The sequence below is a fragment of the Peromyscus maniculatus genome, chromosome 10 (assembly GCF_049852395.1).
Source record: "Peromyscus maniculatus bairdii isolate BWxNUB_F1_BW_parent chromosome 10, HU_Pman_BW_mat_3.1, whole genome shotgun sequence".
NCBI lineage: Eukaryota > Metazoa > Chordata > Mammalia > Rodentia > Cricetidae > Peromyscus > Peromyscus maniculatus.
The window spans coordinates 8414440-8442227 of record NC_134861.1 but is presented as its reverse complement, the minus strand read 5'-3'; the positions used below and the strand labels follow the sequence as shown (position 1 = coordinate 8442227).

The window sequence follows — 27788 nt, the reverse complement described above, 5'->3', positions numbered from 1 at the left end:
TAACCCGCGCGTCCCGTCTGGCTCTTCAGAGAGGGCTGGGTCCCCGGTTTCTGGACCGAAGAACCAGCTATCCCTGGCTCAAACCTCCTTGCCCCCCCCCGTGGCCCGGCCCGATGGTAGCGTCCGAGGTTGCGGGCTTCGCGCCTGCGCAGTGCGGCGCCTAGGGGGAACGCGAGAGGGAGACGGACGTTGAGAGAACGAGGAGGAAGGAGAGAAAATGGCGTCCACGGGTGAGTGGAGTGGGATCGCGGTCGCGCTGGCGACGGCTGGGACACCCCGACTGGGGGGCGCTCGTCCCTCGGGGTGGCAGGGGTAACTGAGTGGAGTTGCCGAGAGGGGTTGGAGTCCCCCGCCGCGACCCGACGACCTCGGGGGTCCGCGTTCCCTTCCCCCTCCCCCTCCCCCACCAGGGCGGGCTGGTTCTGGAACCTTCCGGCGCCCGCGTTGCGCGCCGGGGCCTCGCGGTGGCCGGAGCGTGCGGGGGCCCGCCTTGGGCCTCCTTTGTGTGGCGGTTGTGGGTGCGGGGGCCCCCGGGCCTCCCGCCACGTGGGCGGGGCCTGCGGCCTCGGAGGCCCCGAGGGGACCGCGGCCTCGAGTCCACCCCGAGGGCGCGGGAGGCGGGGTGTCGGCGGGCGGCTCGAGGAGCCGCGGCCGGTGGCCCTCGTCACCTCGGCTCCCGCTGCTAGCCGGAGGGCGAGTGTTCCCCGCGCCGAAACTCAACGTCCAAAACAAACGCACAAAAAGGCGTCGCGAGCGTGCGAGCCGAGGGGCGCCGGCCGAGGAGCGGGGGCCCCATTATCCTCCGGGGCCTGGCTCGGCGCGCCCAAGCGGCACCCTGCAGGGCCCCCCCCCCCAGCCGCGAGCCCAGAGCGGGTCCCCCCCAAATCCGCATTCTCCCCACTCGGGAGGCTTCGGTTTTATCGTGTGGTAACTCCGCCGCCTTCCCTGCCCCAAAAAAAGCAGTGGCTTCCCGGGGTCCTTTTCTCAGCACACGGCGCGGGGATCGGTTGTGTAACAAGGCCCCGTCTGGATCCGGAGAGCAGACTCCTAACCAGAAACGCTTGGCACTTTTGATCCGGGAGAAACAGAAAGCCTCCCCCCCCGCACGTTTCTGTAGACCTGCATTTCTTGGCGCTCTGGAGGCCAGGGAAAGGAGACCGGTAGCCAACTTTGAAAGTCGGTGGTGGGAACTCGACAATGTGATGGGTGGTGTTGTCCCTCAATGAGCCAGTGAGTGTAGCCTAGCCTTCACCAACGCTTTGGTGCACAGTTAACTGGCACGGTGGCGCTTTTTTTTTCCCTCGGGAGGAATTTGGGGTCTGATGTGGCCTTGGAGGCAGTAGGAGAAATCGAGGGGGAAGACAGAAAGAGCTCTGGGTCTTGTGCTTGGAAAAGCTTCGAGCATCACAGGTTGGCGACGCCAAAGATGATGTAGGCAGTAAACAGGTAAATGCTGGCTTTTGATACCAGGCTTTGAGAAAGATTGAGAAACTACAGCCCAGTACATCCTGGTGGGAAATGGTTTCTTCCGTGGGTCTTCTACACTCTCTTACCCGGTAAAACCCAAGAAGGCAATTGCAGATTTTTGCTTGGTAGATCATTGCCACTTTTTAGTAATCTTTCTTCAAATCCTATTTGCTGGTAACCACCATGAACCATATTCGAGTTATAAGCATGCTCTGCTATACCCACAGTCCTGTCCCTGCTGAGGGAACCTTATGTAGGACTTAGTGTCCTTTCCTGAAAAATACAGTTTAGCTAGACTTTTTCAAAGTTGTTCTTGACGCCAGGTGGTGGTGGCGGCTCACGCCTTTAGTCCCAGCAGAGGCAGCCGTATCTCTTGTTCAAGGCCACCCTGGTCAGTGAGTTCTGGGATAGCCAGGGCTACACAGAGAAAACCTGTCGGGGTAAGGGGTGGGGGCCAGTTATCTTGAGCTCTTCAGTCCTTAAAGCTTTTTGGGCCTTAGAAATTTACCCTCCTGGCTTTATTACATTATGTAGTCTAAACCTCCAAATCTCTACAGCTTGGCTAGTGGCTGCCCTGAGTAAGCCTCTGTCTTAGGGAATAGTGGTCCCCCCCACCCCCACCCCATCTGTATCTTGTAGAATAGTGCCTACAGAGTATGTCCAGTAAAGCAGAATTACAGTGCCCAAATAACAGAACAAGAAGTAAAACCTTACCAACATTCTTGAGCCCTCCCTACCCATCATAGCCCCTTTGCCTGCTTCTTTATGTCCATTTGGGCATAGTTTTTCAGTTGTTAAATTATCTGGCCATTGTTTCAGTGTCATGTTTGAGACAGTAGGAGGCTTGTGTGCTGTATTAGGTAGATAAACATGAGTTGGGGGGTGGTTGCTCCCCTTAACCCACCAAATCCTCCAGTTTCATGCTGATCTGAGGTCCTTAGCTGTTCTGTATCAGCTTTGCCAATTTTACATAACTGCTCTTGTGTAAGTCTTTTTGTAAACATTGAGCTGATTGCCAGTGAGTTGAAAACCATTTTTTACACAGAAACGTCAACAAAATGAAGGTTGCAATATAAGGATTTCGATGCTTTGTTGGTGTATATTACAAATGCTACATGGAAGTGATTCACAATTTTTTATTTCATAGAAAGAATGTGACAAGTAGCTAGTCATAGTTTAATCCTAGAACTTGGAGAGGAGAGGCAGGCAGAGTTTGAGGCCAGCCTGGTCTACATAGTGTGTTCCAGCACAGCTGGAGCTACATAGTGAGACCCTGTCTCAAAAAAAAAAGGTAACATTGAAAATGCTTCAGGATTTTAGTTGAACATTTATTTTTTTGTTGTAGGTATCTTTGGGGACAGTTTACTGATAATATTGATAATGGGGCTCTGAAATTAAGGGTCTAGAGGAAGAAAAGTAGTCACATGAGGTGTAAAAAGGTAGTAAGTCCACTTTTTAAGAGATGAGTTCAGGATATTGTGAAGCAAGCTTTGGATTGCATGGAGTGGGGAAGATCCCCTTTGTGAAGAAAGATGTCAACTGTTGCTTTGGGATTAGGGACTGACTGCTTTCTGATTGGAAAAGAAAGGACCCTTTTGTTCTGTCTTAATGGCAGTACTGTCTTTGAACACCAAAGAAGATGTGTTCTTGTAGAGGAGAAATAACTAGAATTATTTTAAAAAATAATTGCTCACTGGGCAGTAGTGGCACAAGCCTTTAATCCCAGCACTCAGAAGCAGATTCAGGCAGATCTGAGTTCGAGACCAACCTGGTCTACAAAGCAGGTTCTAGGACAGCCAGAACTGTTACACAGAGAAACCCTGTATTGAAAAAAAAAATTGCTTTGCCTTTAAAAAAAAAAAAAAAAAAAGCCCCCAAATTATCTAACTTTAATTCAGTGGTGCTTTGAAAATTTAGGCATTTATTTTCATTACTTGATACCTGTGTAGACTCGCTTTAGTCCCTTTTTGTTTGTTTTTGAGACAAGGTCTTTCACAGCCCTAGCTGTCCTGGAATGTACTGTGTAGACTAGGCTGGCCTAAAACTCATAAACCCACCTGCCCCTGCTTCTTGAATGCCGCTGGGATGAAAGATATGTGCCAACTAACCTTTGCCTTTGATATAGTATAAATTTCATATGAGAAAGAAAATGATAGCTGGACTTACAGAGAAGAAAATTTGTGGCTTTTTTTTTTTTTAAGTTGAAATCATTTTAAGTTTTAGGAAATGGCAATAATGAACCTAGAGTAATTTTTTCCCTAGGCCTATTAAATGCTTTGTCATCTTTGCCAGTTGTTAGGGTTCTGTTAACCTGGCTTCAGTTTGTGCATGCTGCTGGAGTTGGAACCCAGGGCATCCATATATGCCAGGTTATAGACTTGGGAATGTGCATGTGTTCTGACCACTGATGTACTCCCTCCCATCCTTTGCCTTGGCTTCCCTGGGGTTTCTAGCTTTTGTGTTACTCTGAAGATAGCTCTAACAGTAGGCTCTTCTTAGATTTAATAACTGTTGGGGTTTTTTTTTTTTTTTTTTGGTCATTCTATTTCACTGTTACTGTTACAGGGAATTGTGGTTGGTCTTACTAAAATGATAAAGCCTGATAGAAGCTGGACATGATAGTAGCTCACTCCTGTAATCCCAGCACTGCAGAGGCAGAGGCAGGTGGATCTCTGAGTTTGAGGTTATGTAGAGAGACCCTATCTCAAAAACACAAAAATGCTAGGCAGCAGAGACAGATGAATCCCTGAGCTTGAGGCCACCATAATCTACAGAGTTCCAGGACAGCTAGGACTACACAGAGAAACCCTGTCTCAAAAAACAGAAAGTGGGAGGAAACATTCTAATACTTTTGCATTGTTCCTTTTTTATATGATTGTAGACTTGGTGCTGTTTTGTGGTCTTGGTTTCTATTAGCCTTAAGATAATGATCATGTGTTTGAATTGACAGCTGGTGGTTGAGATGGGTTTATGATCATGGGAATATGCAGGATATGCGAGGTTCCCTGCCAACTCAATTGATCTTGACCTCATTAGCTAGCACCATATTCAGACTTCTTGCATTTAACTGGCTTTTAATTGGTTTGATGTTGAGAGATGAGATGTGCTAACTGTGACTTGTGTCTGCATATAGGTCCACTCGAATCAGTTTAAAAGAATTATTCTTGTTGCCTCAATTCTGCCTCTTTCCCCTTCCCTGTCTGTGCTAATAATTTTGTTTTCTTGTTTCTTCTAGATTACAGTACCTACAGCCAAGCTGCAGCCCAGCAGGGGTAAGTCAGTTTTCTGCAACAATACTTTGTCCACAGTTAATGTTTTAGAGTATGAGGCCTTTTGTAATTGTAAAGGATAATGCACAGTTGGAATATTCTGTATTCAATTCTCATGTTTAATTCTTTTTGCAGCTACAGTGCATACACCGCCCAGCCAACTCAAGGATATGCACAGACCACCCAGGTAATCCCAAAGACAAGGATGTGTGGTTATATTTTCAGTAAAGGTGTTTCAGTTTAGCCAGGCTGTGGTGGCGCACACCTTTAATCCCAGCACTTGGGAGGCAGAGGCAGGTGGATCTCATGAGTTTGAGGCTAACCTGGTCTGCAGAATGAGTTCTGGGACAGCCAGGGCTACACAGAGAAATCCTGTTACAAAAAAGACAACAAATAAAGATGTTTCAGTTCGCCACTAAAACAATAGCTAGCAGATCTTTTTAAAAATTATATATAAGTAACTAGTAGTAGTATTGTCTAATCTTTAAAAACTTGATAATTTTAATTTTTACAATGAGGGTTTGTTGTAAACGAAACCATTTTAAAACTGGAAATGGGCTCTTTTTGAAAAAATTTCCTGGCTCACCGGGCAGTGGTGGCGCACACATTTAATCCCAGCACTCGGGAGGCAGAGGCAGGCAGATCTCTGTGAGTTCAAGGCCAGCCTGGTCTCCAAAGCGAGTTCCAGGAAAGGGGCAAGGCTACACATAGAAACCCTGTCTCAAAAAAACAAACAAAAAAAAACACTAAAAAAAGAAAAAATTTCCTGGCTCAAAGTAAATATCTCACTGTAGTCTTGATCTTTCTACATATTTTATTATGCATAAATTAATTTAGTCATCATTGCAATTCTTCCAAGGAAGATCATACTAGGACCTTTGCCGATAAGAAAATAATACTGTATAGCTATTACGTTACTTGCTAGTGGTTGCACATTGACTAGTGGAGTAATTTAAAAATTACTGTTCCTCAGCTTTTGCCAGTTTGTAAGTCTGTGTAAAAACATAGGCCACGGGCAAGAGGTAGCTCCTTGGGGAAAAAGTGTTTGCCACCCAGCCCAATAACCTGAGTTTCATCCTACAAGTCCCACATACTAGGGAGAGAACCAACTCCTAAGTTGTTCTCTGACCACCACATATACACCATGATGGTACGTGCATATGCGCCCTTCCACCAGTCAAATAAAGTAATTAAATACTTAAAAAACTGGAGCTGGGGTTCAATGGTAGATTGTGTGTGCCAGCCAGCACTGCAGAAATATGGGGTGGGGGGTTCAACCAGGAGTTGGGAGTCTGTTTCATTGGTAGAATGTTTGATATACTGGCTCCAGCCACTATTTCAAAAAGCCAAAGGTAACAGATTCTAGAATGTATACATTGTGTATATTAGTCAAGAATTACCTCAGCTGGGCATGATAGCACAAACCTTTAATCCCAACATGAGGAAGCAGGAGCAGGTGGCTCTCTGAATTTGAGGCCAGCTTGGCTTATATAGCAAGTTCCAGGCCAGAACTACACAGTAAGACTGTCTCAAAAAAAAAAAAAAAAAAAAAAAAAAAGACCTCTAATTCTGGAATGATCATGCCAAGATGCTGATATTGACTGCCATGGGAATATTTGGAAACCATGTTTCACATTTAATTGGTCTTGCAAATAAGTCTATACAAACATGTTGATATCTGAAAGAACAACTCATTCCTTATCCAATTTTAGGTATTATTGATGTCCAAGTTAAAAACAGTAATCTTGATATACTAATAATCATAAGAACATGAAACTGTTCTGGTTCACTTTCTTGAAATAGGAGTTAATAGTGTTTTTGTATCGTGTTGAAAATCTGGTTCTTAAATCTGACAAGAGGCTGTCTGAATCTTCATTGTCTTTCTCGATGTTCAGTTTGTGCTGTCAGTTACATGCCAGTGCTCATATTGCTCTTGAGAGCGTTTTGCTAAGCTAGGTTAACTGAGACTTTGCTTATTTTTTAAGAACTTTTTTGTTTTTAGGTTTACCAAAACATGAATGAGCTTGTATAAAGCATTTATCATTTATGTATGTATGTATGTATGTATGTATGTATGTATGTATGTATGTATGTATGTTTCTTTTTTTTCAAGGCAGGGTTTCTATGTAACAGCCCTGGCTATCCTAGAACTTGGTTTGTAGACCTAACTGGCCTCAAACTTGCCTGCCTCTGAACAGTCATAATTTTTAAGATGATTCATCTTATTTTTATAATTTCTTTTTTAAACCAGAAAGCAGTATTTTCTACTTGATTCTCCAGCTTATGAACTAATAAATCAGTTTGTTATTTTGCTAAAATACAAGATTCTTATGAAGCTACTGCATGCATTTCTTTGGAGCAGGCATATGGGCAACAAAGCTATGGAACCTATGGACAGCCTACTGATGTCAGCTATACCCAGGCTCAGACCACTGCCACCTACGGGCAGACTGCATATGCGACTTCTTATGGACAGCCTCCCACTGGTAAGGCCGGCCTTCAAGAGAAGAGACTTGGTGATAGTATTGAGGGGATTTGCTGAAAGGCCTGTTCTCTTAGGTATATATTCTGGTTTGTCTGTTGACATCTGGGGATCTTTTATTCTAGGAAGTATTTTTTTCCCTTCCTCTTAAATTCTCCTTGAGGGCTATCCAATAGAGTGTGGGTGGAATAAGGTCCAAAAGAAATTAAACTTTTATACATTGTGTATGATATACAACAAAATGGGACTAATGTAAAAGATTGTGCTCATGCTAAGAATGAGCTTAAGCCGGGCGGTGGTGGCGCACGCCTTTAATCCCAGCACTTGGGAGGCAGAGGCAGGAGGATCTCTGTGAGTTCAAGGCCAGCTTGGTCTACAGAGGAAATTCCAGGATTAATACACAGAGAAACCCTGTCTCAAAAAAATTTTTTTTTTGGTTTTCACATCTGTTTGCCTCATCTGATAGTGTACCCTCTACTTTTTGTTTTGTGCTTTCCACAGTAGAAGGGACCAGTACAGGTTTGACTATCCTGCTCATTCTTGCATGGGAAATGCTTTCCATCTTGTCTAACCCTGTAATGTTAACCCTTAGGTGTTTTCATTTGTTTAAACCCCAGACTTTCTAACATCACACACAAGGTGCTAATGAAAAAAGCTGCTTCAGGTGCCATTTGCAGATCCATGTCATTGTATAATTGGGGGAAGTTTTTACCATTAAATTTGACTTTTGTCAAGCCTTTGTTATTTGCCTTCCCAAAGGTATTACTCCAACTGATTTTCCTTGCTCCCTGAAAGCTAGATTGCATGATTAGATTTATTTAAGGGAACAGATTGCCACCCTGCATGTACATGTTTGTCTGTTGCATAGCACAGGCACATTTTATTTTCTGTTTAAGTGTTATAAATTATTTTAATCCATTTTCTGTTTTAAGTGTTACAAAATTTTTTTAAGACATAGTGTGTTTTAAACATAAGATAGCATTCTAGGATACTAAAAAGGAAAGCCGGTCTAAGAATACATAATATGGAATATGTGAAAAATGTGACCATTTTTTGCTGTAGGATGTTGTGTGATATAAGTTGGAGATGTAAAGACTACCTTCCAACTATCTGAACTCCAAATTATATTATAGAAAAAATACATGGCATTTATTTCATTGACATGGATTTCGTGGGAAGAATTTGCTAACCTATCTTAACTACTGTCTTTGGATGGAAGTGTTTAACCTCGTGCAGGTGTGGGGAAAACTGAAACTAAAACTATAGATTTGAGAACATCTAATTTCAATTTAGCCTTTTCTATCCTTAAGCCATTTAACAAAGTCATGACAAAGTGATTTTTAAGCAGAATAGAAAGTCTAGTCCTGATTGTGAGCCCAGAAAGTATAGAACACTCTTAAGCAGAAAACGATGACTTTGGTGAGCCAGACTATGTTGCATGGTAATGAGGAGTTTGTGTATACTAAGTAATTCTAAGTTACTTGTCATACCTCACTTACTCCTGCTCACTGCTTTTAGGCTGTACGAATCAAAATTAACCCTTACTACTTAAGTAAGAGACAATGAGTAGGAAGCTGGATCCAGACACATTATTCTGAATCCCATGCTGTCTTTACACATAAAAGTCAGTGGATAATTATCACAGAGAATGCATAGAAATACAGTGTTCTCTTCTAGGGTCCTAAATGAAGCTCCAGAAGAAAGGTACAGATAACAGCTGCATCTCACATGATTCAAACGATTCTTAAGCTGTGATTTTTACTGTTGACTGTAAACAAATTTTCTTTGTACAATGGTACCACCTTTTTCCTTGAAGAAATCATATAGATGTGCTGTTAGTCTCTTGTTGTTTTGTTGATTTTTGTTCATTTTGCTTGGGTGCTTATGTGGGTACTATGGATTAATTAAAAAATTACTTATTAACCCAGTACCTTATTATATTGCTATTATACGGGCTCTTACTGCAGTTTTGAGACATATAAGTTACTGTTTCTGTTGAACTTTTGTGAATCTTATAAGTCTTGCCATGTCGGGAAAAGTTTCATAAAGAGTAATTGGATAGATGGACTTCTGTGTTTAGATGAATGATGTATATGGTTAACTTTAGAACTTTGCAAAGAACTTTTAAATACATAGAGCCGTAGTTGGATTTTCTTTGAACCGCCAGCTTCCCCAATGACACAAAGACTTATTAATTATAAAAGCTTGGCCTTAGCGTAGGTTTGTTCCCAACCAGCTCTTAAAACTTAAATTATGCTGGGTGGTGGTGGTGGTGCACGCCTGTAATCCCAGCACTCGGGAGGCAGAGGCAGGTGGATCTCTGTGAGTTCGAGGCCAGCCTGGTCTACAGAGGTAGTCCAGGACAGGCTCCAAAGCTACAGAGAAACCCTGTCTCAACCCCCCCCCCAAAAAAAAAAAAAAAAAACCTTAAATTAACCCGTTTATATTAGTCTACATTCTGCCACACAACTCGTTAGCTCTGCTTGGTACCGTTCTTCCCAGAGTTCCTATTTCTTCCCACAAGTTCTACCTATCCTCTCGCCAGCTATTGGCCATTTGGCTCTTTATTAAAATTAAACCAATCAGAAGGTGCCTAAACAGGCAAGGTAAAACAGTGACACATATTCACAGTGTACAAAAAGATTACCCCACAGCATAGGGCTCAGTGGTAGAACACTTCCCTAGCATGTATGGGAAGCTCTGGTTCTATTACTATAAAACAACAAATTCCCATCTCAGATGAACAACATGCCAACTCAGAAGTGTTTAGGGCTCTTTTGTGAAATATATTTTTATTGGTTTTTCACCAGTTTAGACAGGGAACTAATGTCTTTGTATATAATTTTAGAGTTTCTTTTGAATGTTTGAGAAGAAAGGATTATGTGCTGTAAAAAGTGATACTTTATATTCAAAAAGAAGTTGAGCCAGGATTGGTACCACAGGCTTTTAATCCCAGTACTTGGGAGGCAGAGGCTGGCTCCTGTCTGAGTTCAAGGCCAGCCTGGGCTACATTGTGAGACCCTGCTTCAAAAACAGGGTTGGAGAAATGGCTCAGCTGTAAAGAGCACTGACTGCTCTTCTAGAGGACCTGGGTTCAATTCCTAGCACCCACATAGAGGCTCACAACCACCCATAGTGATATCTGGTGCCCTCTTCTGGTGCAGGGACACATGCAGGCAGAACACTGTATACATCAGAAATCTGGCAGTTAAGTTATAAAACAAGGTATTACAGTAAGCAAGCCTGGACAGTTTAATGAGACTGTCTCAGTTTTTGGTGTTTTGTTTGTTTTTAGATTTTGAATACTCACTTGGCTATTTTGGTTTCTTTTTTTTTTTTTTTTTTTTTTTTTTTTTTTTTTTTTTTTTTTTTTTTTAAGCAAGGTTCTGCTATGTAGCCCGGGCTGGTTTGGTATTTGTGATCCTGGAATGTTGGAATCACAGGCATGCACCCACAGTCAGAAATCATTTTTAACTTTAGTAAGAATTTAGATGTGCATCATTGACTTGAGTCTGTTGATTATGAGGAAGGCAGGCAAAGATTCAGTACCAGGAAAGGTTGTGTACTTTGAGCTCATTTAACGGCAGATTTTAGTGCTTAATCCAGTACCTGAGGACGATTTCGTGGCTATTTTTAAGTGCTATGTCATTTGCCCTTTACCTCCCGTCGTGGGACATTTTATTTCCTGTTTTGATGGGGGTTGTCTATTTCTAATTAATTGAGAAACTTGCTCAGGAAATCTGCTAGCAAGATGGGTCTATAATCAGGAAAAAAAATAGCACTCACTCCTGTCCATTCATTTATGTGGGGGCAGAAAGAAGCCTGTTCTCCATGGCAACAGTTTTTTTTTTATATATATATATATATATATATATATATATATATATAGAATATTCTGTCTTGAGGTAGGAAATGTAGCTTAGTTGGTAGAGTGCTCGCCTAGCATTCATGGAGCCCTGGGTTCCCCAGTACCAATCAACCAGGTATGATGTGCCTGTGATCCCAAGGCTGGAGACTTGAGATGAGGGGATCAGAAGAAAGATATCTTTTGCTACCTAAGTAGCAGAAGACAAGCCTAGGCTGCATGAGACTTCCTGTCAGAACAACAAAATGCACACTTCACCTCTCTTGTAGATAAGTTTGAAAACAGATAAGGTAATAATACATCATTAATAACGAACTGGAGAGATGGCTCAGCAGTTAAGAGCACTGGCTGTGCTTTGAGAAGACCAGGGTCCAATTCTCAGCACCCACGTGGCAGCTCACAACTGTATGTAGCTCCAGTTCCAGAGGATCTGACACCCCCACACATGCATGCATGAATGAGTTACTTCAGACAGTACTTAAGACTTTAAAACTTTGGAGTCAGTGAGATGGCTCAGCAGATGCGGTCACTTGCCACCAAACCTAATGACCAGAATCCATGGGAGAGAACCAACTCCCAAAACTAGTCCCGTGCTTCCACATGTGCCATGGTGAGCTCCCATGTGCACACACTTTATTTTTTAAAAATGTAGTCAACAATGATTGAAACACTCTTTGTTGCTACTCTTCTGCAAGGAGATTTATAGGGATTCAATTTTGTGATGCTTTAAAGTGGGCAGTTTCCAAGTTGTTTTGGTAATAAATACCAAGGCAGTGCTCTGACGAAGAGGACCTGGAGTCTAATCCAATTCTCCTTTGTTGTAGGTTATACCACTCCAACTGCCCCCCAGGCATACAGCCAGCCTGTCCAAGGATATGGCACTGGTGCTTATGACACCACCACCGCTACAGTCACCACAACCCAGGCTTCTTACGCAGCTCAGTCTGCATATGGCACCCAGCCTGCCTACCCAGCCTATGGCCAGCAGCCAGCAGCCACCGCACCTACAAGGTAAGGCCACAGTTGCCTAGTCCTCTGTTGCGCCAGCTTTGGATATGAAGGAAAGAGTAACTCTGTACACTTAGACTGTCCATGACTTAGTTCCCTTTGATGGCCCTTTATACACTAGGTTTTGACTGTTCTCACAGTCTTTACAGCAGCCAGGGTGCAGGAGCACAGCATACAGGTATTCTGGTGAAGAAATGGTGCCATCTGAGAGGGCCAAAAACGAGGAATATCAGTTGCCTGGTTTCAGAACCTACTTTGGGGGAAGGAGGAGACTGTTCTGCTTTTCTAAACACAAGAAAATTGTGTGTGTTTTCCCACATTGTTTAACTACCAGTAGAATTCTACTTTTGGTACTTAACTTTTGGTTTGTTGACCCTGTAAATTGGTAACTGCTTTCCTTTAGGAAAAAATGCAGTAGTTGATAGTACACGGTGGGTGGGTTACACGTCAGTGAAGAAGTAGTGGTATATGACCCAGTTACCGGTAGAGGATATTTCCACAACCTGAAAGAATTACTACCTCAGTGAAGCAGTGATGTGATTTCCTCTATGTGATGTAGTGGTTTGGTAACTACAAGTCATAGACAAATAAATTCATAACTGGGTACCCAGCTATGTGGTATATAGTAAAAGAGTCCAATAAAGTTCATACTCCATGGCCGGTTGGTAGATAAGTGGTATATATTATTACTTAACAGAAGATTTCAGGTCTTTGCTTTAGACAATGCACTTAGGTGGCTTCTGCATACAGTCTTGAAGGAACACTGAATTCTGATTTCAATGAAGACTTTTTAGGGAATAAACAAGAGATCAACTTGTAACCTAGACTTTTTATCTGCTGTAGAGGTAAGAAATTAGCTCTGGCAAACACTCGTGAAAATTACTTCTAAAATGCACAGTGAGTAATCAGAGCCACTTGTAGTTAATATCCCATAGACAGCCTGTATAGTAGTTATATTTAACTGGCTGGTTCCTAGAAGGCCCCGTTGCAGTTGACTTAGGTATTACAAAATTTTATCGCATGTGCAAAGTCACGTGAAGCTCTCAAGGCAGTGATATATCCAAGCCACGGCAGGAGGGTATTTTGTGTATCAATTAGGTTTTGATAAGTCATTGTTTTGTGCCCCGCTCCCAAGCTTAGTTTTCTGAGCTGATCACCCTTAAAAATAGCTAGCTGTCTCTTGATCAACAGTGGTTATTCCTTTCTCACTGGAAAGAGGAAGTTTATAACTTTATAACCCATTTCATCTCAGTGAAGAAACCAGTACTTCTGCATCTTCTCTGGGTCACCTGCTGATTGGTGCTTTGTTTGAGATAGTCCTAACTCAACTATGCTACTGTAGCCTTGGTGTAAACTGTTGGGGCCCTGAGGAATTGGGGAGTTCCTGAGTTAGTCGGTCTGAGCATGGGTTGGGAGGTACATCCACACCCCTGTCTTGTGGAGACGGGTGTGGCAAGGTTTAGTTAATTTACAGCAGGCTAAGTGTCTTTTCTAGTCTGTTTCTAGTAAATGAGTAGCATAAACCCATAGATAGTGAAAATGTATGATGCTGTGACCTTACAAATTAAACTTCAGTTTACATTGTTGTTCAGATTTCTTGTCTTCAGAAGTTCACTTTAAAAAAGGAAAGTGTCCCCGTACCCCCCGTCCGTCCGTCCCCCCCCCCCCCCCCCCGTCACTTACTTATGTTGGCGATATAACAACGAGAGCCCCTTAGTAGCTGCTGATACAGAACAAACGAAGTATACTGTTAACTTCCCTTGGTGTTCTCTTCCAGCAAATGCCGATGGACTGATACTGGGCTTATTTTCTTTATTTTCAAGCTTGATGTTAACGTTTCACAGAACTGGGGGTTCTTAACTAGGGGCTTGGGGTTGTTGAAACTAAGTCTTACTATTTTATTTCTCCTTTTAGACCACAGGATGGTAACAAGCCCGCTGAGACTAGTCAACCTCAATCTAGCACAGGGGGTTATAACCAGCCCAGCCTAGGATATGGACAGAGTAACTACAGTTATCCCCAGGTACCTGGGAGCTACCCCATGCAGCCAGTCACTGCACCTCCATCCTATCCTCCTACCAGGTCAGTCTCTCCTTTGTGGCCAGTGAGTACTATAAGAGATTTCTTTTCAGGTTGTTGACCAGCTAGCATTGGCTTCCTTGGGTAAGATTTGTTTGTTAGTAACTCTTGACCACATATACAGTTAATAGTCAGACCTCAGTCTTGGGTTCCCATAGTAGTGTCTGGGATCTATTATAGTTATTAAACTATTCTCTAAATACTGACCAAAAACTTAATTTTTGCTTTTGTAATTATAAGTATGAGAAACAGAAATGTCTGAAACTATCTTCACAGAACCATTAGAAACTGTCTTCTCAAATAGTCACCATGGGTAAAGTGGGTACAAGACTTCCCTTCCTACCACCCATTGCAGTGCTGGGGAGGGAATCCAGGGTTGTTCATTGCTGGACCAGCTCAAGCTCTGTGGTCCTTCATATTCTGTCTCAGTTAACCATCATAGCTACAGTGTCCCAGTTTGGTTTCTTTAAAATTAAGGAAACCTGCAAGTTCTCTGACCTATGTCTCATTTGAAGTAAGCATCAGATGAATTGACAGAGTTGTGTCTTTAAATGTTAGTTTAATTTTAGTTTAGTTGTAAATAACTAAACTAGTTCCTGATTTATCTGTTTCATAGGTTAGCACATTGCATACAACTAGGGACAGAAGAGAGGAGGGTTTATAGCTCTTGGAGAGCAGACCCATCCCTGGGAGGTTGAACAGTTGCTCTGGCAAGTTGTGCTGGTGCACAAGACTGTTGGCTTGAACAGTTGTAGAAGGGGCAGCACATACTTAGTTTAGTTGCACATATTTATGGTTCATTGAGAGTCTTTCTTTTTTTATTTTATTTTATTTTTTTGATTTTTTGAGACAGGGTTTCTCTGTGTAGTTTTGCACCTTTTCCTAGAACTCACTTTGTAGTCCAGGCTGGCCTCAAACTCAGAGATCTGCCTGCCTCTGCCTCCACCTCCTGAGTGCTGGAATTAAAGGTGTGCGCCACCACCGTCCAGCTAAGTTTTATTTTTAGTAGTGTATGTAGATAGATTACCTCCTGGGTAGTTTCATAGACCTAGTACCTTTTATTCAACAACCTAAGGTTTCTTACTAGTCTTGTCTTTATTCTTAGATTTCTAAGGATGTTTGAAAGGTTAAAACTATAGCAAAGCAATTTTGAATCTGAAGGAAAAACTGGCATTTTGGGTGTGGCATACAGAGACAACACGTGTTCACACTGTATTACCAAGCAGCCATGCCTCAGAAAATTCAAGTCATCACTCACCTTATTAGACGACTGAAGTAGGACACTTGCCTAGTGTGTGAGGCTCTAGTTTGGAGCCTTGGTGCTGCAAAAAGAAAGGGAGGCACTGGAACTGAACACCTCACTTGACTCTGTCCTTATGCTCAATGTCATTTTTCACTGCATTAGTCATCTCTTAAGTGCACAGGTACATATTCTGAACTCCTGGATTTGCCTTAAATATGGTTGAAAACATTGTTTTAAATGGGAGCTCTAAACTGCAGCTCAGTGTACACATGGGTTGTTTTCATTTTCTCTCTTCCACTTAAAGCTTTGTTATTATAAATACAAAAATGTTGCCTTGGCCAGATACGGTGAGACATCCCTATAATCCAGCACTCAGTTGTGTGCAGGTGGAAGAACAGTCTGGCCCATCTCAATGAAAGACAAAAGAAAGGAACTGTTAGGATACCCATGAATGTTTTGTATTCAGGGTCGTGGGAGAAATAAGGTGCTTCCCCCACTCCCCCCTTACTGAAAATTTGTGTGTTTTTTTTTTCTTTCAGCTACTCCTCCTCACAGCCTACTAGTTACGATCAGAGCAGTTACTCTCAGCAGAACACCTATGGACAGCCGAGCAGCTATGGACAGCAGAGTAGCTATGGTCAACAAAGCAGCTATGGGCAGCAGCCTCCCACTAGTTACCCCCCTCAGACTGGATCCTACAGCCAGGCTCCAAGTCAATATAGCCAACAGAGCAGCAGCTACGGGCAGCAGAGTGAGTTGCTAAGAGAAAACCAAGTATGAGTGTTTGTGCTTGGAATTTCTGAAAATGGGGAGTGCTTGTTACCACTGTTTGCTTCTAGAGTCACAATCCCAGTAGGGATTCAGTCAAGAGGGCGGGCACTCTGCATTAAGTAGGGCTAGCATTCTTTAGGACCTGCCCTAAATCATTAAAAGTGGGAGGGTAGCTGTAGATGGCTACTATGGTTTCTGATAGTCAAATCAAAACTGTGTGCTTTTGATTTTGTGTGAATCCAGAAAGCAAAGACGCTGAGTCCTTTCAGAATACTGTAGTTTGGAGGGATTGTTAAGACTTTGGGAGATGATTAGGGGTGGAACTGATTTTTACTTTCTGCTGGGGGTTGAGCCTAGGGTCTTAACATAAGTTCTACCATGGAGCCCCAGTGCTTATACTGACATTTGGAGAAGTAACTAAAACTCCAAAAGTATCTTCATTTACTGTTTAAGTTCTGCCTCAATTATTGCTCTTTTTTGGGTTTTGTTTTGTGGGACAGGGTTTCTCTGTGTAACCCTAGCTGTCCTTTTTATTATTTCATCTGTGTGCTTTTTTGACTAGAATGATTAAAGCTCCTTGTTGTAACTCAGCCCTTAGCCCTAGAAAACCTGGCTCTGCTTTTGTTTCTGGAAGGTAGTGCAGAGAAACTGCTTTTGGAGACATCCTGGACACGGGAACCATGGATGTATTCTTTTCAGGGCACCTTTTCCCTTTGGAAGTAGTTTATTACAGCCTGTGTTAGTTAGCCTTGTTGAACTAATAGTTCTTTAAGGGAACCTTCTGGTAGCAATACTTTCAGCATAGTATATATATGCAGTTGCTTCTAGTTGAGAGGTTCATGATTCCAAGAGAAAGGATGTCAGGCAGTGGTGTAAATGTGGTCCGTGGCTTACCGATGTGACTCTTTCCTCAGGTTCATTCCGACAGGAGCACCCCAGTAGCATGGGTGTTTATGGGCAGGAGTCTGGAGGATTTTCCGGACCAGGAGAGAACCGGAGCATGAGTGGCCCTGATAACCGGGGCAGGGGAAGAGGGGGATTTGATCGTGGAGGCATGAGCAGAGGTGGGCGGGGAGGAGGACGCGGTGGAATGGGGTAAGAGCAAACCTTTTCTCCTTTTACCTAATTTTGCTTCATCCATAGGATTTTCAATGGGAAGAAGGGACTGAAAGACATAAGAAATTTATTCTACATTTCCATGGACAATCTGTTGAGGTCAAGCTATCTTCTAAAACATGGAAATGTCATTTAAGTGGCAGTTTGCTTTTTTTCCCTGCCAATAACCTTTGTTGGGTTGGGGTGAGCAAAGAATGGCTTTGAAACTAGAGCTTTCAGTCCCCTTCATGGTGTTCAGAGGTGAGAGCCTCTTTGGGTAATAGATTTGGGATGGAACACACACAACCTTCTAACAACCCTAGGTCTTAACTAATGAACTCTGAACGGTTGTCTTAAAATACCTGGTGTATGTACTGCAGAAAAAGGATGCAGCTGTTTTCCAGTGTTTGTACCCAGAATTGTTGAACATGATGAAGACTGGCCCTGTAACCCTTAAACCATGGCCTGAGTTGGAGCACAGAACAATCTAATAACTTTTTTACAGAGTAATGTGTATGAGTATAGCATCACTCCCTATTGGAGATTGTAAAAGTCTAAATTGGTTTGACCATTGTGATTGATGGCACGATCTGGTTTAGAAAACTGTTTAGATCAGTAACGTGACCCTACTGCCTCTGCCTCCCCTTCCCTCCCTCCCTCCCTCCCTCTATCCCTCATCCCTTTCTGGTGTCTATACTTTGATGAAGGTGAGATATAATGTTGGTGGTTAACATAATCCAGATTTAGTTATGTGTGTGTTCTGTCCCTATATAAACTAGTAAAAAAGTTATGCAGAATGTTGTAGTGAGTATAAATTTGATTGGGGCAATTGTTCAAAGAAAAGCTAGCAATTCTTTTTTTATAGATACAAAATTAAACGATTAGGGTGACCTATTCACATACTAGCAAATTTCTATAGTGCTGAAAGATAGTTAATGTTTTGTTTATTCTGCATAACTTTAATAAACTCTTCAGTGAAATCTTTATTGGAAAAAAGTCATTTGATAACATGCAAATTTTTATGAATAATTTGAAAAGTAAAAATTGGTTTTCTGATTTGGAGAATATTATTCCATTATAAAGGTTTCACGTCTTTATGGATTTTTTTAAAATAGACATCGACACTTGAAATTACTATCATCACGTCTCAAATCACTTAGAATTCTTAGTATTTTTCAATTGCAAAAGCAGTTTGAAGTTTATTCATCTCAGTACTCCAGAAGTAATGATTCTACGACTTTGTTAGACTGCTATTAGAGGGGCCCATCTTTCTGGATGAGAAGTCTCTCCTGGAGCCATAGAAGAGACCATGGCCTACCCCATAGGTTTTTAACAGACTGTGAAGCAGTCTGTTGGATCCTGTGGGGACAGGACACGGGGCAGTTCCCTTTCCCTTTTTTATTGTGGTGTGGTGATGGTTTTCAGTGTCTGCTCCAGGTAAGGCGCTCAATGTTGTTAACATGCCCTTTTTCATTGCCTCAGTATTTTGATATTTTCATTGGCTGTTAAACGTGGAAACTTTTTAACATGCTTTGTCGCATTTATATGCTACAGGTTACAAAGTGAGAGCCTTGTATACACTTCAATACTTAAAAAGTACCCGTACTCAGTACTCAGCCGGCAGCATAATGAAAAGTGGGACTAGACACGGTGTCCATATGGAGAGGAAAAATATACATAGAATATTTAAAACAAAATGTATTCATTGTATAAATGGAATCCTTCTGTAACTTTGGTAACTGCATACTTGTTGTTTGGTAATGAACCAGAGGAGGTATAATACTCTAGAATTGTGTAACATTAAAGTGTAAACTTTGTGTTAAAAGAGAGAGAACATTTTATGGTGTGTACTTTTAAAAAAGAAGCAAAGCTGCATGCAACAGCTTGAAATTGTATATTTAGGTATTAAAGGTGCAATACTGGTTAAGAAAATGTCAGGTCTTCCCCCCTGGGGAGCTACCTTTATTTAATCCTAGAAATACTGCCCCTCCCCCCAAAAAAAGCTGCAACTTATATTCCCTCTCCCCTCTGTATTATAGTGTGTGTATTGCCATAGTCTTCTTAACTGGTATGTCTATAAAGTTGCACCCCCAGTCCGCTGAGCCTTGCTTTTGTTGTAAATTCTCCTTTCACAGTAACTGTTAAATCCATTAGGGCCCTGGACTGTATGGCTTTATGCTGAAGATTGGCTGGATGCGTCCTCTGATGTGTGTTGTAGACATTTAATGTGGTTGTCTCCTGCTCTATTAATATACTGTTACTTGTTAGGAAGCCTAGTGCCTCATTTGGAGCTCTCTTGGGAGAGGTTGAGGGTGCACCTTTATGAACTTGGAAAGGTTTATCACAGCAACTGTCTCTGCCTTCAAATTTCTACACCAAGCTCCCTGGTGTTTCAGCTGATGGGGTGGGTGTTTGGGTCTAGGGTTTTTTTTTTTTCCTTCCTTAATTTGCCAAGTATTGCACTATTAATACCAGCCCCTGACATGAAAGAAACCAGCCACACTGGTGTATCCAATCAGACAAGCAAGGTTGTATATTAAGGAAATTTGAGCAAGCTGCCCAGAAGAAAGGCATAGTGACAAGATGAGAGAGATGCATTGTTTGGAGATGTGTTTAGCCAGTGCCCTTCTTCCCCACGAGCCCCCGCAAGGCTCAGAGCGGTACTGGCTTTTAAAGGGAAAGGCCTTCATTTCTTCGTTTATCCCCCCAGCAGCGCTGGAGAGCGAGGTGGCTTCAATAAGCCTGGTGGTAAGTTTTTGAGTATTACCATGGATAGTGTTTAAAAAAAATACAGTCAGTTTTTAGAAAACTATAATTTTTACTAGTTTCATAAGTGGTTTAAAAATGATCTATACAAGAGACTAATGGGTACTGCCGGCATTGTCTTAGGGGTAATAAGGTTAACCTATGGTTACAAAACAAAGGGTAACTTGAAATATTGAGCAACTGCTTCTATAATATGGGGGAGAGTACAGTTTTAATTTGGTTTATGTGGAGGAAAGGTTTTGAATTTAATTTAACACTAATTTGGCACATAAAGCATTAAGAGTGTATTTGGTTAATGGTCTAGAAACAAACGAGCAAAGGAAAAAGAAAACCCTAGCAAACTTCACAAACGCTAAAGGGGCACTGCTCCATTTTAACAGTGCGGGTCATTTTGAATTAATGAGTCCCCCATCAAATGGTGGTGTAGTAGATAGCTGTGTGTGTTTGTAAGATTTGTAGCTTGCAAGGCTTGCACTGATAATATCTTGTATGATCTTTCCTGGTTGGCAGGACCCATGGATGAAGGACCAGATCTTGATCTAGGTAACTTTAAATTTTTGAACTTTACCTTGTGCTGTTTTGAGTAAATGCCATAAAAGCAAGAGTTCAACAGCCTAGCAGACTTGTCTTGGCAAAGACAGCTTGAGACTTCCTTTATAGTTGTCTTAAAGTAACCAAAAATTTCCAACTTGATGTCCTTGTAATTGGTAGTTAGTTCTCTTGCCTTTGTTTGATAATAATGTCCAATTGGTTAAGAAGCCCCTATTATTAGATCCTGATGGGACATGCCTGGGAGGTTGAAAAAAGAGGATTAGGAGTTTGAGGGCAGCCTATCTCCAAAAAAAGGAAGCCACTATTAATACAGAGCGGTAATTCTGTTTTATCTTATTTTCTCTGGAAGGCCTTCCTATAGATCCCGATGAAGACTCTGACAACAGTGCAATTTATGTGCAAGGTTTAAATGACAATGTGACTCTGGATGATCTGGCAGACTTCTTTAAGCAGTGTGGGGTTGTCAAGGTGAGTGGATAGTGATCCGATGATCCAGCAGAAATTGAGCCCACAAGACACATTTGAAGTACTAAAACCATGCTAAGGATTGTTTATGAAGTTCTCTGACTCTTGTCGCTATCTTGTGGTTGTCTCCTTAAAACACTGTGTGATGCAAAGACTCTCTGTCAGGGCTGGGGGCTATAGCCATCACTGGATGGAGCACTTGCCTGGCTTGCATTGTACACAAGGGCCTTAGGGCTACCAAGATAAGTAGCTTCCCCTCCTGTTAGCTGGATTTCTGTGGATTTTGAGACAAGATTTCCAAGATGGTCTAATCCTTCTGCCTCCACCTTCCCAAGTGCCAGGTTTATAGTCTGGCACTGCCACACCAACCTTAGCCAGTTTTTGTAGAGGAAAAATGCTAAACATCTAGTGGTTCTATTACTAGGTCTGCTGGGTTTTTAAGTAACTTAAACTTGTCTTTTTCTGTTGAAAAAAAGAAAAGTATTTAGTATTCCCTGAATAGTTAATAATTTGGAGACATATTTTCAAATGATCAGTTAATGGTTCAAATGCATACACAAACACAAATAAATTGTGTGATGTGTAGAGGCATTTAAACATTTATAGATTTATTTCCCAAGGTAAGATTGAAGGTTTACCAGGATGTCTGAGTTTGAGGCCAGCCTGCTATACACAGACAAACCCAGTCTTGAATTTTTAGAGAGAGAGAGAGAGAGAGAGAGAGAGAGAGAGAGAGAGAGAGAGAGAGAGAGAGAGAGAGAGAGAGAGAGAGAGATCTTCATGAGTTTTGTTTTTTGGTTTTGTTTAAGGTAGAGTCTCACTGCTGAAGCTCCAGCTGGCCGGAACTCAAAGAAATCCACATGCTTCTGCCTTCCTAGTGCTTAGATTAAAGGTGTGCACCACCACACCCGATTTAGTATTCTCTAATTACTTGGCACATAACAATTGAAATCATCCTTAGACTGAATTTTATTTTCATCTTAAATGATTTATTTTTAGTAATATTTTATTTCAAACCTTACTAAGTGACCAAATTCTGAGAATAATAAACTAGTGAATGGGGCAAGTATGGTCGGGGACAGACACATACACACACAAAAAACAGGGTCTCCCAATGAAACATCTCTGGCCGTCCTGGAATTCACTCTGTAGACCATGCTAGCCTGATCTACATAGACCCTGTCTCAAAACAGCAACAGTAAAAAGATTGACTTATTATCTTATGTGTATGAGTGTTTTGTCTGTGTGTGTGTGTGTCTGGTACTCTCAGAGGTAAGAGGGAGTTGTTATATCCCTGGGACTGTAGTTACAGACAGTTGTGAGCTGCCGTGGGTGCTGAGAATTGAACCCACCACTCTAGAAGAGCAGCCAGTGCTCTAGATTGAGTGCTAATCCTTGTTTGTTGGAAGTACCTTCTTCCAGCCTGTATCTTGTTCATGTATTTGTATTCCTTTGGGGGCTAGAAGTTCTTTCTAGTTTGGTGTGATTTTTGTTGTTGTTGGTTTGGTAATGTGGTGGTAGTGGTTGTTTGTTTTGTTTGTTGTGAGGGGTTTTTTGGTTGATTTTGGTTTTTTGTTTGTTTTGTTTTTAAGACAGGGTCAATGGAGATGACCTAGAGATGGCCATGTAGACCGGGCTGATTATCTTGCCTCTGTCTCCCCAGAGCTAGGATTAAAGGCACATTGCTACCACACCTAGCTGAACTAGAAGTCCTTGGTTCGAATGTTGTTAGCTATCAGATCTGTTCTTGTTGGCTTCTTTTCCTTGTTCCTGTTTACAAGCCTGTTGTGATATCTTACTGAAAGGTTTACCCATGTGCAACTATTTGGTTACTTGGTACAAGCTGATTGGTAAACTTGGTGGATTTGTCCTACAACTCTGTTCTGACTCTCTATAGCCAGGAAGTCAGGTTCTTCTGCTTTTTCTTTCTTTACACTTACTTTAAGATCCATGTTTGTGTAATTGTGGGAGGATACATACACGAACCAAAGAATGTCTCAGGAGGTCAGAGGTGAGAGTCAGGTCTCTCCTTCCCCTATATGGGATCTGGGGATTGGTCCATGTGGCAGGTGTCTGGCCAGACCTCTGCACAGTTGTCCACTCTGCAGTGTAAGTTTGAACTCCATCTGTAACTAAGCTATATGTATGTATCTCTGAATGTATGTCACTGCATTGCATGCATGTAGGTGCCTCCAAAGAGGCCAGAAGAGGTTGTCAGATCTGTTGTGGAACTGGAGCCACAGGCAGTTGCAAAGTCTGACCTCGATGCTCTAAACTGAACATAGGTCCTTTGCAAGAAAGAAGACCAAATGATCTATAAGATTCTTCTCTACCTATCTTGCATGCACACACATTCACCATATGCTGTAAGGATTTTCCATTGTCCTACCCACTCTGGGCAAAAGTGAAAACCCAAATTTCTGCGCCTACATTTTATGTTTGAGGTATTGACTATTAGCCAGGTGTGGTGGCATACGCTTCTAATCCCAGCAGTCTGGAGGCAGAAGGAGGTGGATCTCTGAGACCAACCTAGTCTATGAAGCAAGTTCCAGAACAGGCACTAGCACCTATACCCGGGTTGTACTAGTATAACAGGGCTGGAAAGATGGCTAAGTAAAGAAGAGCACTTAATGCTCTTTCAGGTGAGCCACAGTCGTGACTCTGTTTGGGGATCTGATACCCTCTGCTGGCCTCTGAAGGCTCATACACACACACACACACACACACACACACACACACACACTTTAAGTCTTAAGACTAAGCATCAAAGATGGCTCAGTAAGATGAAAATGCTTGCCACCAAGCTTTTTTTTTTTCCTTCCCTCCCCATTTATTTATGTTGGGTGTTTTGTTTTGTTTTGTTTTTTTCTTTTGAGACAGAAGTTCACTGTGTAGCTCTGGCTGTCCAGGAACTCACTTTATAGACCAGGCTGGTCTTGAACTCAGATCCTCCTGCCTCTGCCTCCCTGTATGTCTAAGCCTATATAGATTGGGTATTATTCATGTGCCTGTTTGTTGTACAATATGATTTCTGAATTCAGACCGATCACATGTAGTACTTAGCTGAAGAATAAGTCATCTTTCCAACCCTAGAGGAAGTAAAGAGTTCATGTAGTATATTCACAGTCTCATGGTTGTCATTAAGGAAGAGTTTTTTCTTTCTGTTTTTAGAGAGCTAGGGATCCTGTTCATGCGAGAAAAGGGCTCTTCAGTGAGCTGCATCCCTGGCCCTGGCAGTGATTTTCTTTGTAATAGTTACATGTCCTGTGAAGCCAAATCCTGGATTGGCTTAGGTGTCTCTTTGGGCACATAATGTGGGATTACTACACAGGAAGCAAGATCAGGATGGTTGGGCCAGGAGTAGGACTCAATGCTGCTTGCTCTTGGTTCTGTACTGAACACAACTGAGATGTAGAGCTGAAGAATTAAGTCACTCGTGATTCTGATACCCTGAGGTGTAGAGTTGATATGTAGTATTAATATTTAATAGAAGTTGAATGAGTCTTATTTTTTTTTGGGTCTCGCTGTATCGGTTTTGGCTGGCCTAGAAATACATCTGCCTCTGCCTCCTGAGCACTGGGATTAAAAGTGTGGAGCACCACACTCTGCGGGACTGCCTTTTGACGGTGGGGGCACTTAGGAACTACTGTGAACTTGTTTAAGCTCAAATGTTACAGTCACATCCTAATTACTGTTTTATCAATAGATGAACAAGAGAACTGGACAACCCATGATCCACATCTACCTGGATAAGGAGACAGGAAAGCCTAAAGGTGACGCCACAGTGTCCTATGAAGACCCGCCAACTGCCAAGGCTGCCGTGGAGTGGTTTGATGGTAGGATGTGCTCCCTGTCACTGAATTCTGCTTAGAACAGTTGCGTGTGTCACCTTCTGAGAGAGTATGTGCTATACTGGATACCATTAAAACACCATTCTCGAGTCTAGAAACAGAAGGCATGTACGTAACCTTTTCTGGACCACAGTATGGGAGGAAAAAGGAGTTTGAGAGCTGAAACAATATGATCCACTCCAGAAAACAGGGGTTCGCCCTGTTGCTCTTCTGCTGTTAAAGGACACGGCCCTTGGCCCTGGGTCAGGCTGTCCCTTTATTGTGTCTCTTACTGCAAAGCTACCATGCTCAAGCTGCAAGTACTCACCAATATGTACAGACCCTGGGTTCAGTTTCTAGCTCCATGAGAGAGAGACATAGAGAAGGGAAAACACCTTTGAGTGTTTCAAGGCCCACAGCTACCCCAAGTACTGACAGACTAGGGCGGTTGCATACCAGGCAAGTGCTCTAGCACTGGGTTTTATCCCTAGGCCTTGGGTCTTTCAAGTTTTCATTACGTGGGCAAGCTGGTTTCAGACCTGGCAGTTCCTCTGCCTCTGCTGCTGTATGCTAGAATTACAGGAGTGTGCTGCATACCTTGCTTAAATAAATATCTTTAACAACCTTTGTTCTGACCTCATGTAGTCTAGGCTGGCCTCGAACTCCATATGTAGCTATTGATGACTTTGAGCTTCCTGATCCTGCAGTCCTCCCTCTACTTCCAAATGTTGAGATTATAGGCATTGGCTACCATGCCCAGTCTTCGGTAAGGCTGGGGATGGAACCCAAGCCTTTGTATGTGTTAAGCAAGCCCCGCCAACCATAATACATCTCCAGTCATGCCAGGAAAGACCCTAGAGATTATGAGAGGGCAGGTTTATGCTTTGGGGGGTGGGCAAGTTCCGTAAGGTGGAATCTGTTGGAAAGTAGCTGCTTGGAGAGGGAAGAGTTGGAATGTGAGGATAACTGGTGTTCTGTTATCTTTTCCAGGAAAAGATTTTCAAGGAAGCAAACTTAAAGTTTCTCTTGCCCGAAAGAAGCCTCCAATGAACAGCATGCGGGGTGGCATGCCACCTCGTGAGGGCAGAGGAATGCCACCACCACTTCGTGGAGGTATTCTTTGGGCACTTTGTTTTAGCTACTTTTGTGTTGCTTTCAACAGTGTTGGTTTGGTTTTTTCCAGTAATTGCTGCCCTTGAGAAACTTAGTAGAGCGGTAAAATAAGAAAAGGGTGTGTAAAATTGATACTAGACCATGAGCCAACATTGCGTGTTTGTACAATGTGGGCTAAGTGGTTAGCGGGCGTGGAAGCTCCAGGGAACCTCTGCCTGGATGTCAGTTTCATTATATGAAATGCCATAGTTGGAGGCTACATGAAATTACACAGAAAGAACAACATTCATGGGCAGCACTCTGGGCCTGTAGAAGAGTTTCCTGTAGCAAAGTTGTCATGAAGAGGTGATTGACTCTTTTATTGTTGCAGGTCCTGGTGGCCCAGGAGGTCCTGGAGGACCCATGGGTCGAATGGGAGGCCGTGGAGGAGACAGAGGAGGCTTCCCCCCAAGGGGGCCCCGGGGCTCCCGAGGGAACCCCTCTGGAGGAGGAAATGTCCAGCACCGAGCTGGAGACTGGCAGTGTCCCAATCCGTATGTACCTCTCCCTGCAAATTAGTAGCCTGCTAGTGATGTCGCCCATTGCCACTCTGGGGCAGGACTGTTTGGGGAGGGTCGGATTGAGCACTCTGGTGCTTCCGGGGTACATTGCTGCCTGAGACCTCATTCAGACCCTAGTGTCGTACCTGGAATTCCATGATGGTACATAGTATGTCGTGTGACTCTCTCCACCTCCCTCAGTTCTGTTGGTGATTTTCTTGGTGCAGGGGCTGTGGAAACCAGAACTTCGCCTGGAGAACAGAATGCAACCAGTGTAAGGCCCCTAAGCCCGAGGGCTTCCTCCCGCCACCCTTCCCACCTCCGGGTAGGTACAGGTTTCCTGGAGCACCTCAGCTTCCTGGTGATTGAGTAGTGTCTGCTCTAGGAGAAGGATTAGCAGATTCACCAGTGTGTCCTCAGAGCCTCAGCCTCTACTCCTCTGACTCACCTGCCATTCTTCTGCCTTAGGTGGTGATCGTGGCCGAGGTGGTCCTGGTGGCATGCGGGGAGGAAGAGGTGGACTTATGGACCGTGGCGGTCCTGGAGGAATGTTCAGAGGTGGCCGAGGTGGAGACAGAGGTGGCTTCCGAGGCGGCCGTGGCATGGACCGTGGTGGCTTTGGTGGAGGAAGACGAGGTGGTCCTGGGGGGCCTCCTGGACCATTGATGGAACAGATGGGAGGAAGAAGAGGCGGACGTGGAGGACCTGGGAAAATGGATAAGTATGTGGTGGGGAGAGCACTGCCCCTTCCCAGCCTCTGCTGCAGTGAGTCCTGGAGCACCTGGGGGCTCGGACAGGGCTCTGTGTCCCTCCTTATTCTGTCTAATGGGTCCCTTTGCCTTGCAGAGGCGAGCACCGTCAGGAACGTAGAGACCGGCCCTACTAGAGAGACCCGCAGAGCTGCATTGACGACCAGATTTATTTTTTAAACCAGAAAATGTTTTAAATTTATAATTCCATATTTATAATGTTGGCCACAACATTATGATTATTCCTTGTCTGTACTTTAGTATTTTCACCATTTGTGAAGAAACATTAAAACAAGTTAAATGGTAGTGTGCTGAGTTTTTTGTTTGTTTTTTTTTTTTTCCTTTTAAAGATGGTTATTTTAAGACTTAACAATGGGAACCCCTTGTGAGCATGCTCAGTATCATTGTGGAGAACCAAGAGGGCCTCTAATTGTAACAATGTTCATGGTTGTGATTTTTTTTTTAAATAAAATTCCAAATGTTTATAAACTGTCA

At 42.9% G+C, this 27788-nt stretch overlaps 1 protein-coding gene across 11 annotated transcripts; it reads left to right on the top strand.

The window, feature by feature from the left end:
* Window positions 1-129: 129 nt before the first annotated feature.
* On the top strand, window positions 130-27788 carry Ewsr1 (EWS RNA binding protein 1). 11 transcript variants are annotated; one of them, XM_015991797.3, is made up of 18 exons: window positions 130-230; window positions 4703-4739; window positions 4872-4923; window positions 7099-7222; window positions 7720-7737; window positions 11908-12094; window positions 14006-14173; window positions 15953-16164; window positions 17099-17279; window positions 19993-20027; window positions 20556-20588; window positions 20947-21065; window positions 24769-24898; window positions 25883-26005; window positions 26376-26538; window positions 26772-26869; window positions 27013-27265; window positions 27391-27788. In XM_015991797.3, the coding sequence occupies exons 1-18, from the start codon at window positions 218-220 to the stop codon at window positions 27428-27430; spliced, it is 1986 nt and encodes a 661-aa protein (XP_015847283.1). In that variant the 5' UTR covers window positions 130-217; the 3' UTR covers window positions 27431-27788. The 11 variants fall into 11 exon arrangements, with proteins under 11 accessions (XP_015847283.1, XP_015847281.1, XP_006973030.1 ...); XM_015991795.3 differs by having other exon boundaries at window positions 19990-20027; XM_006972968.4 differs by lacking the exon at window positions 7720-7737.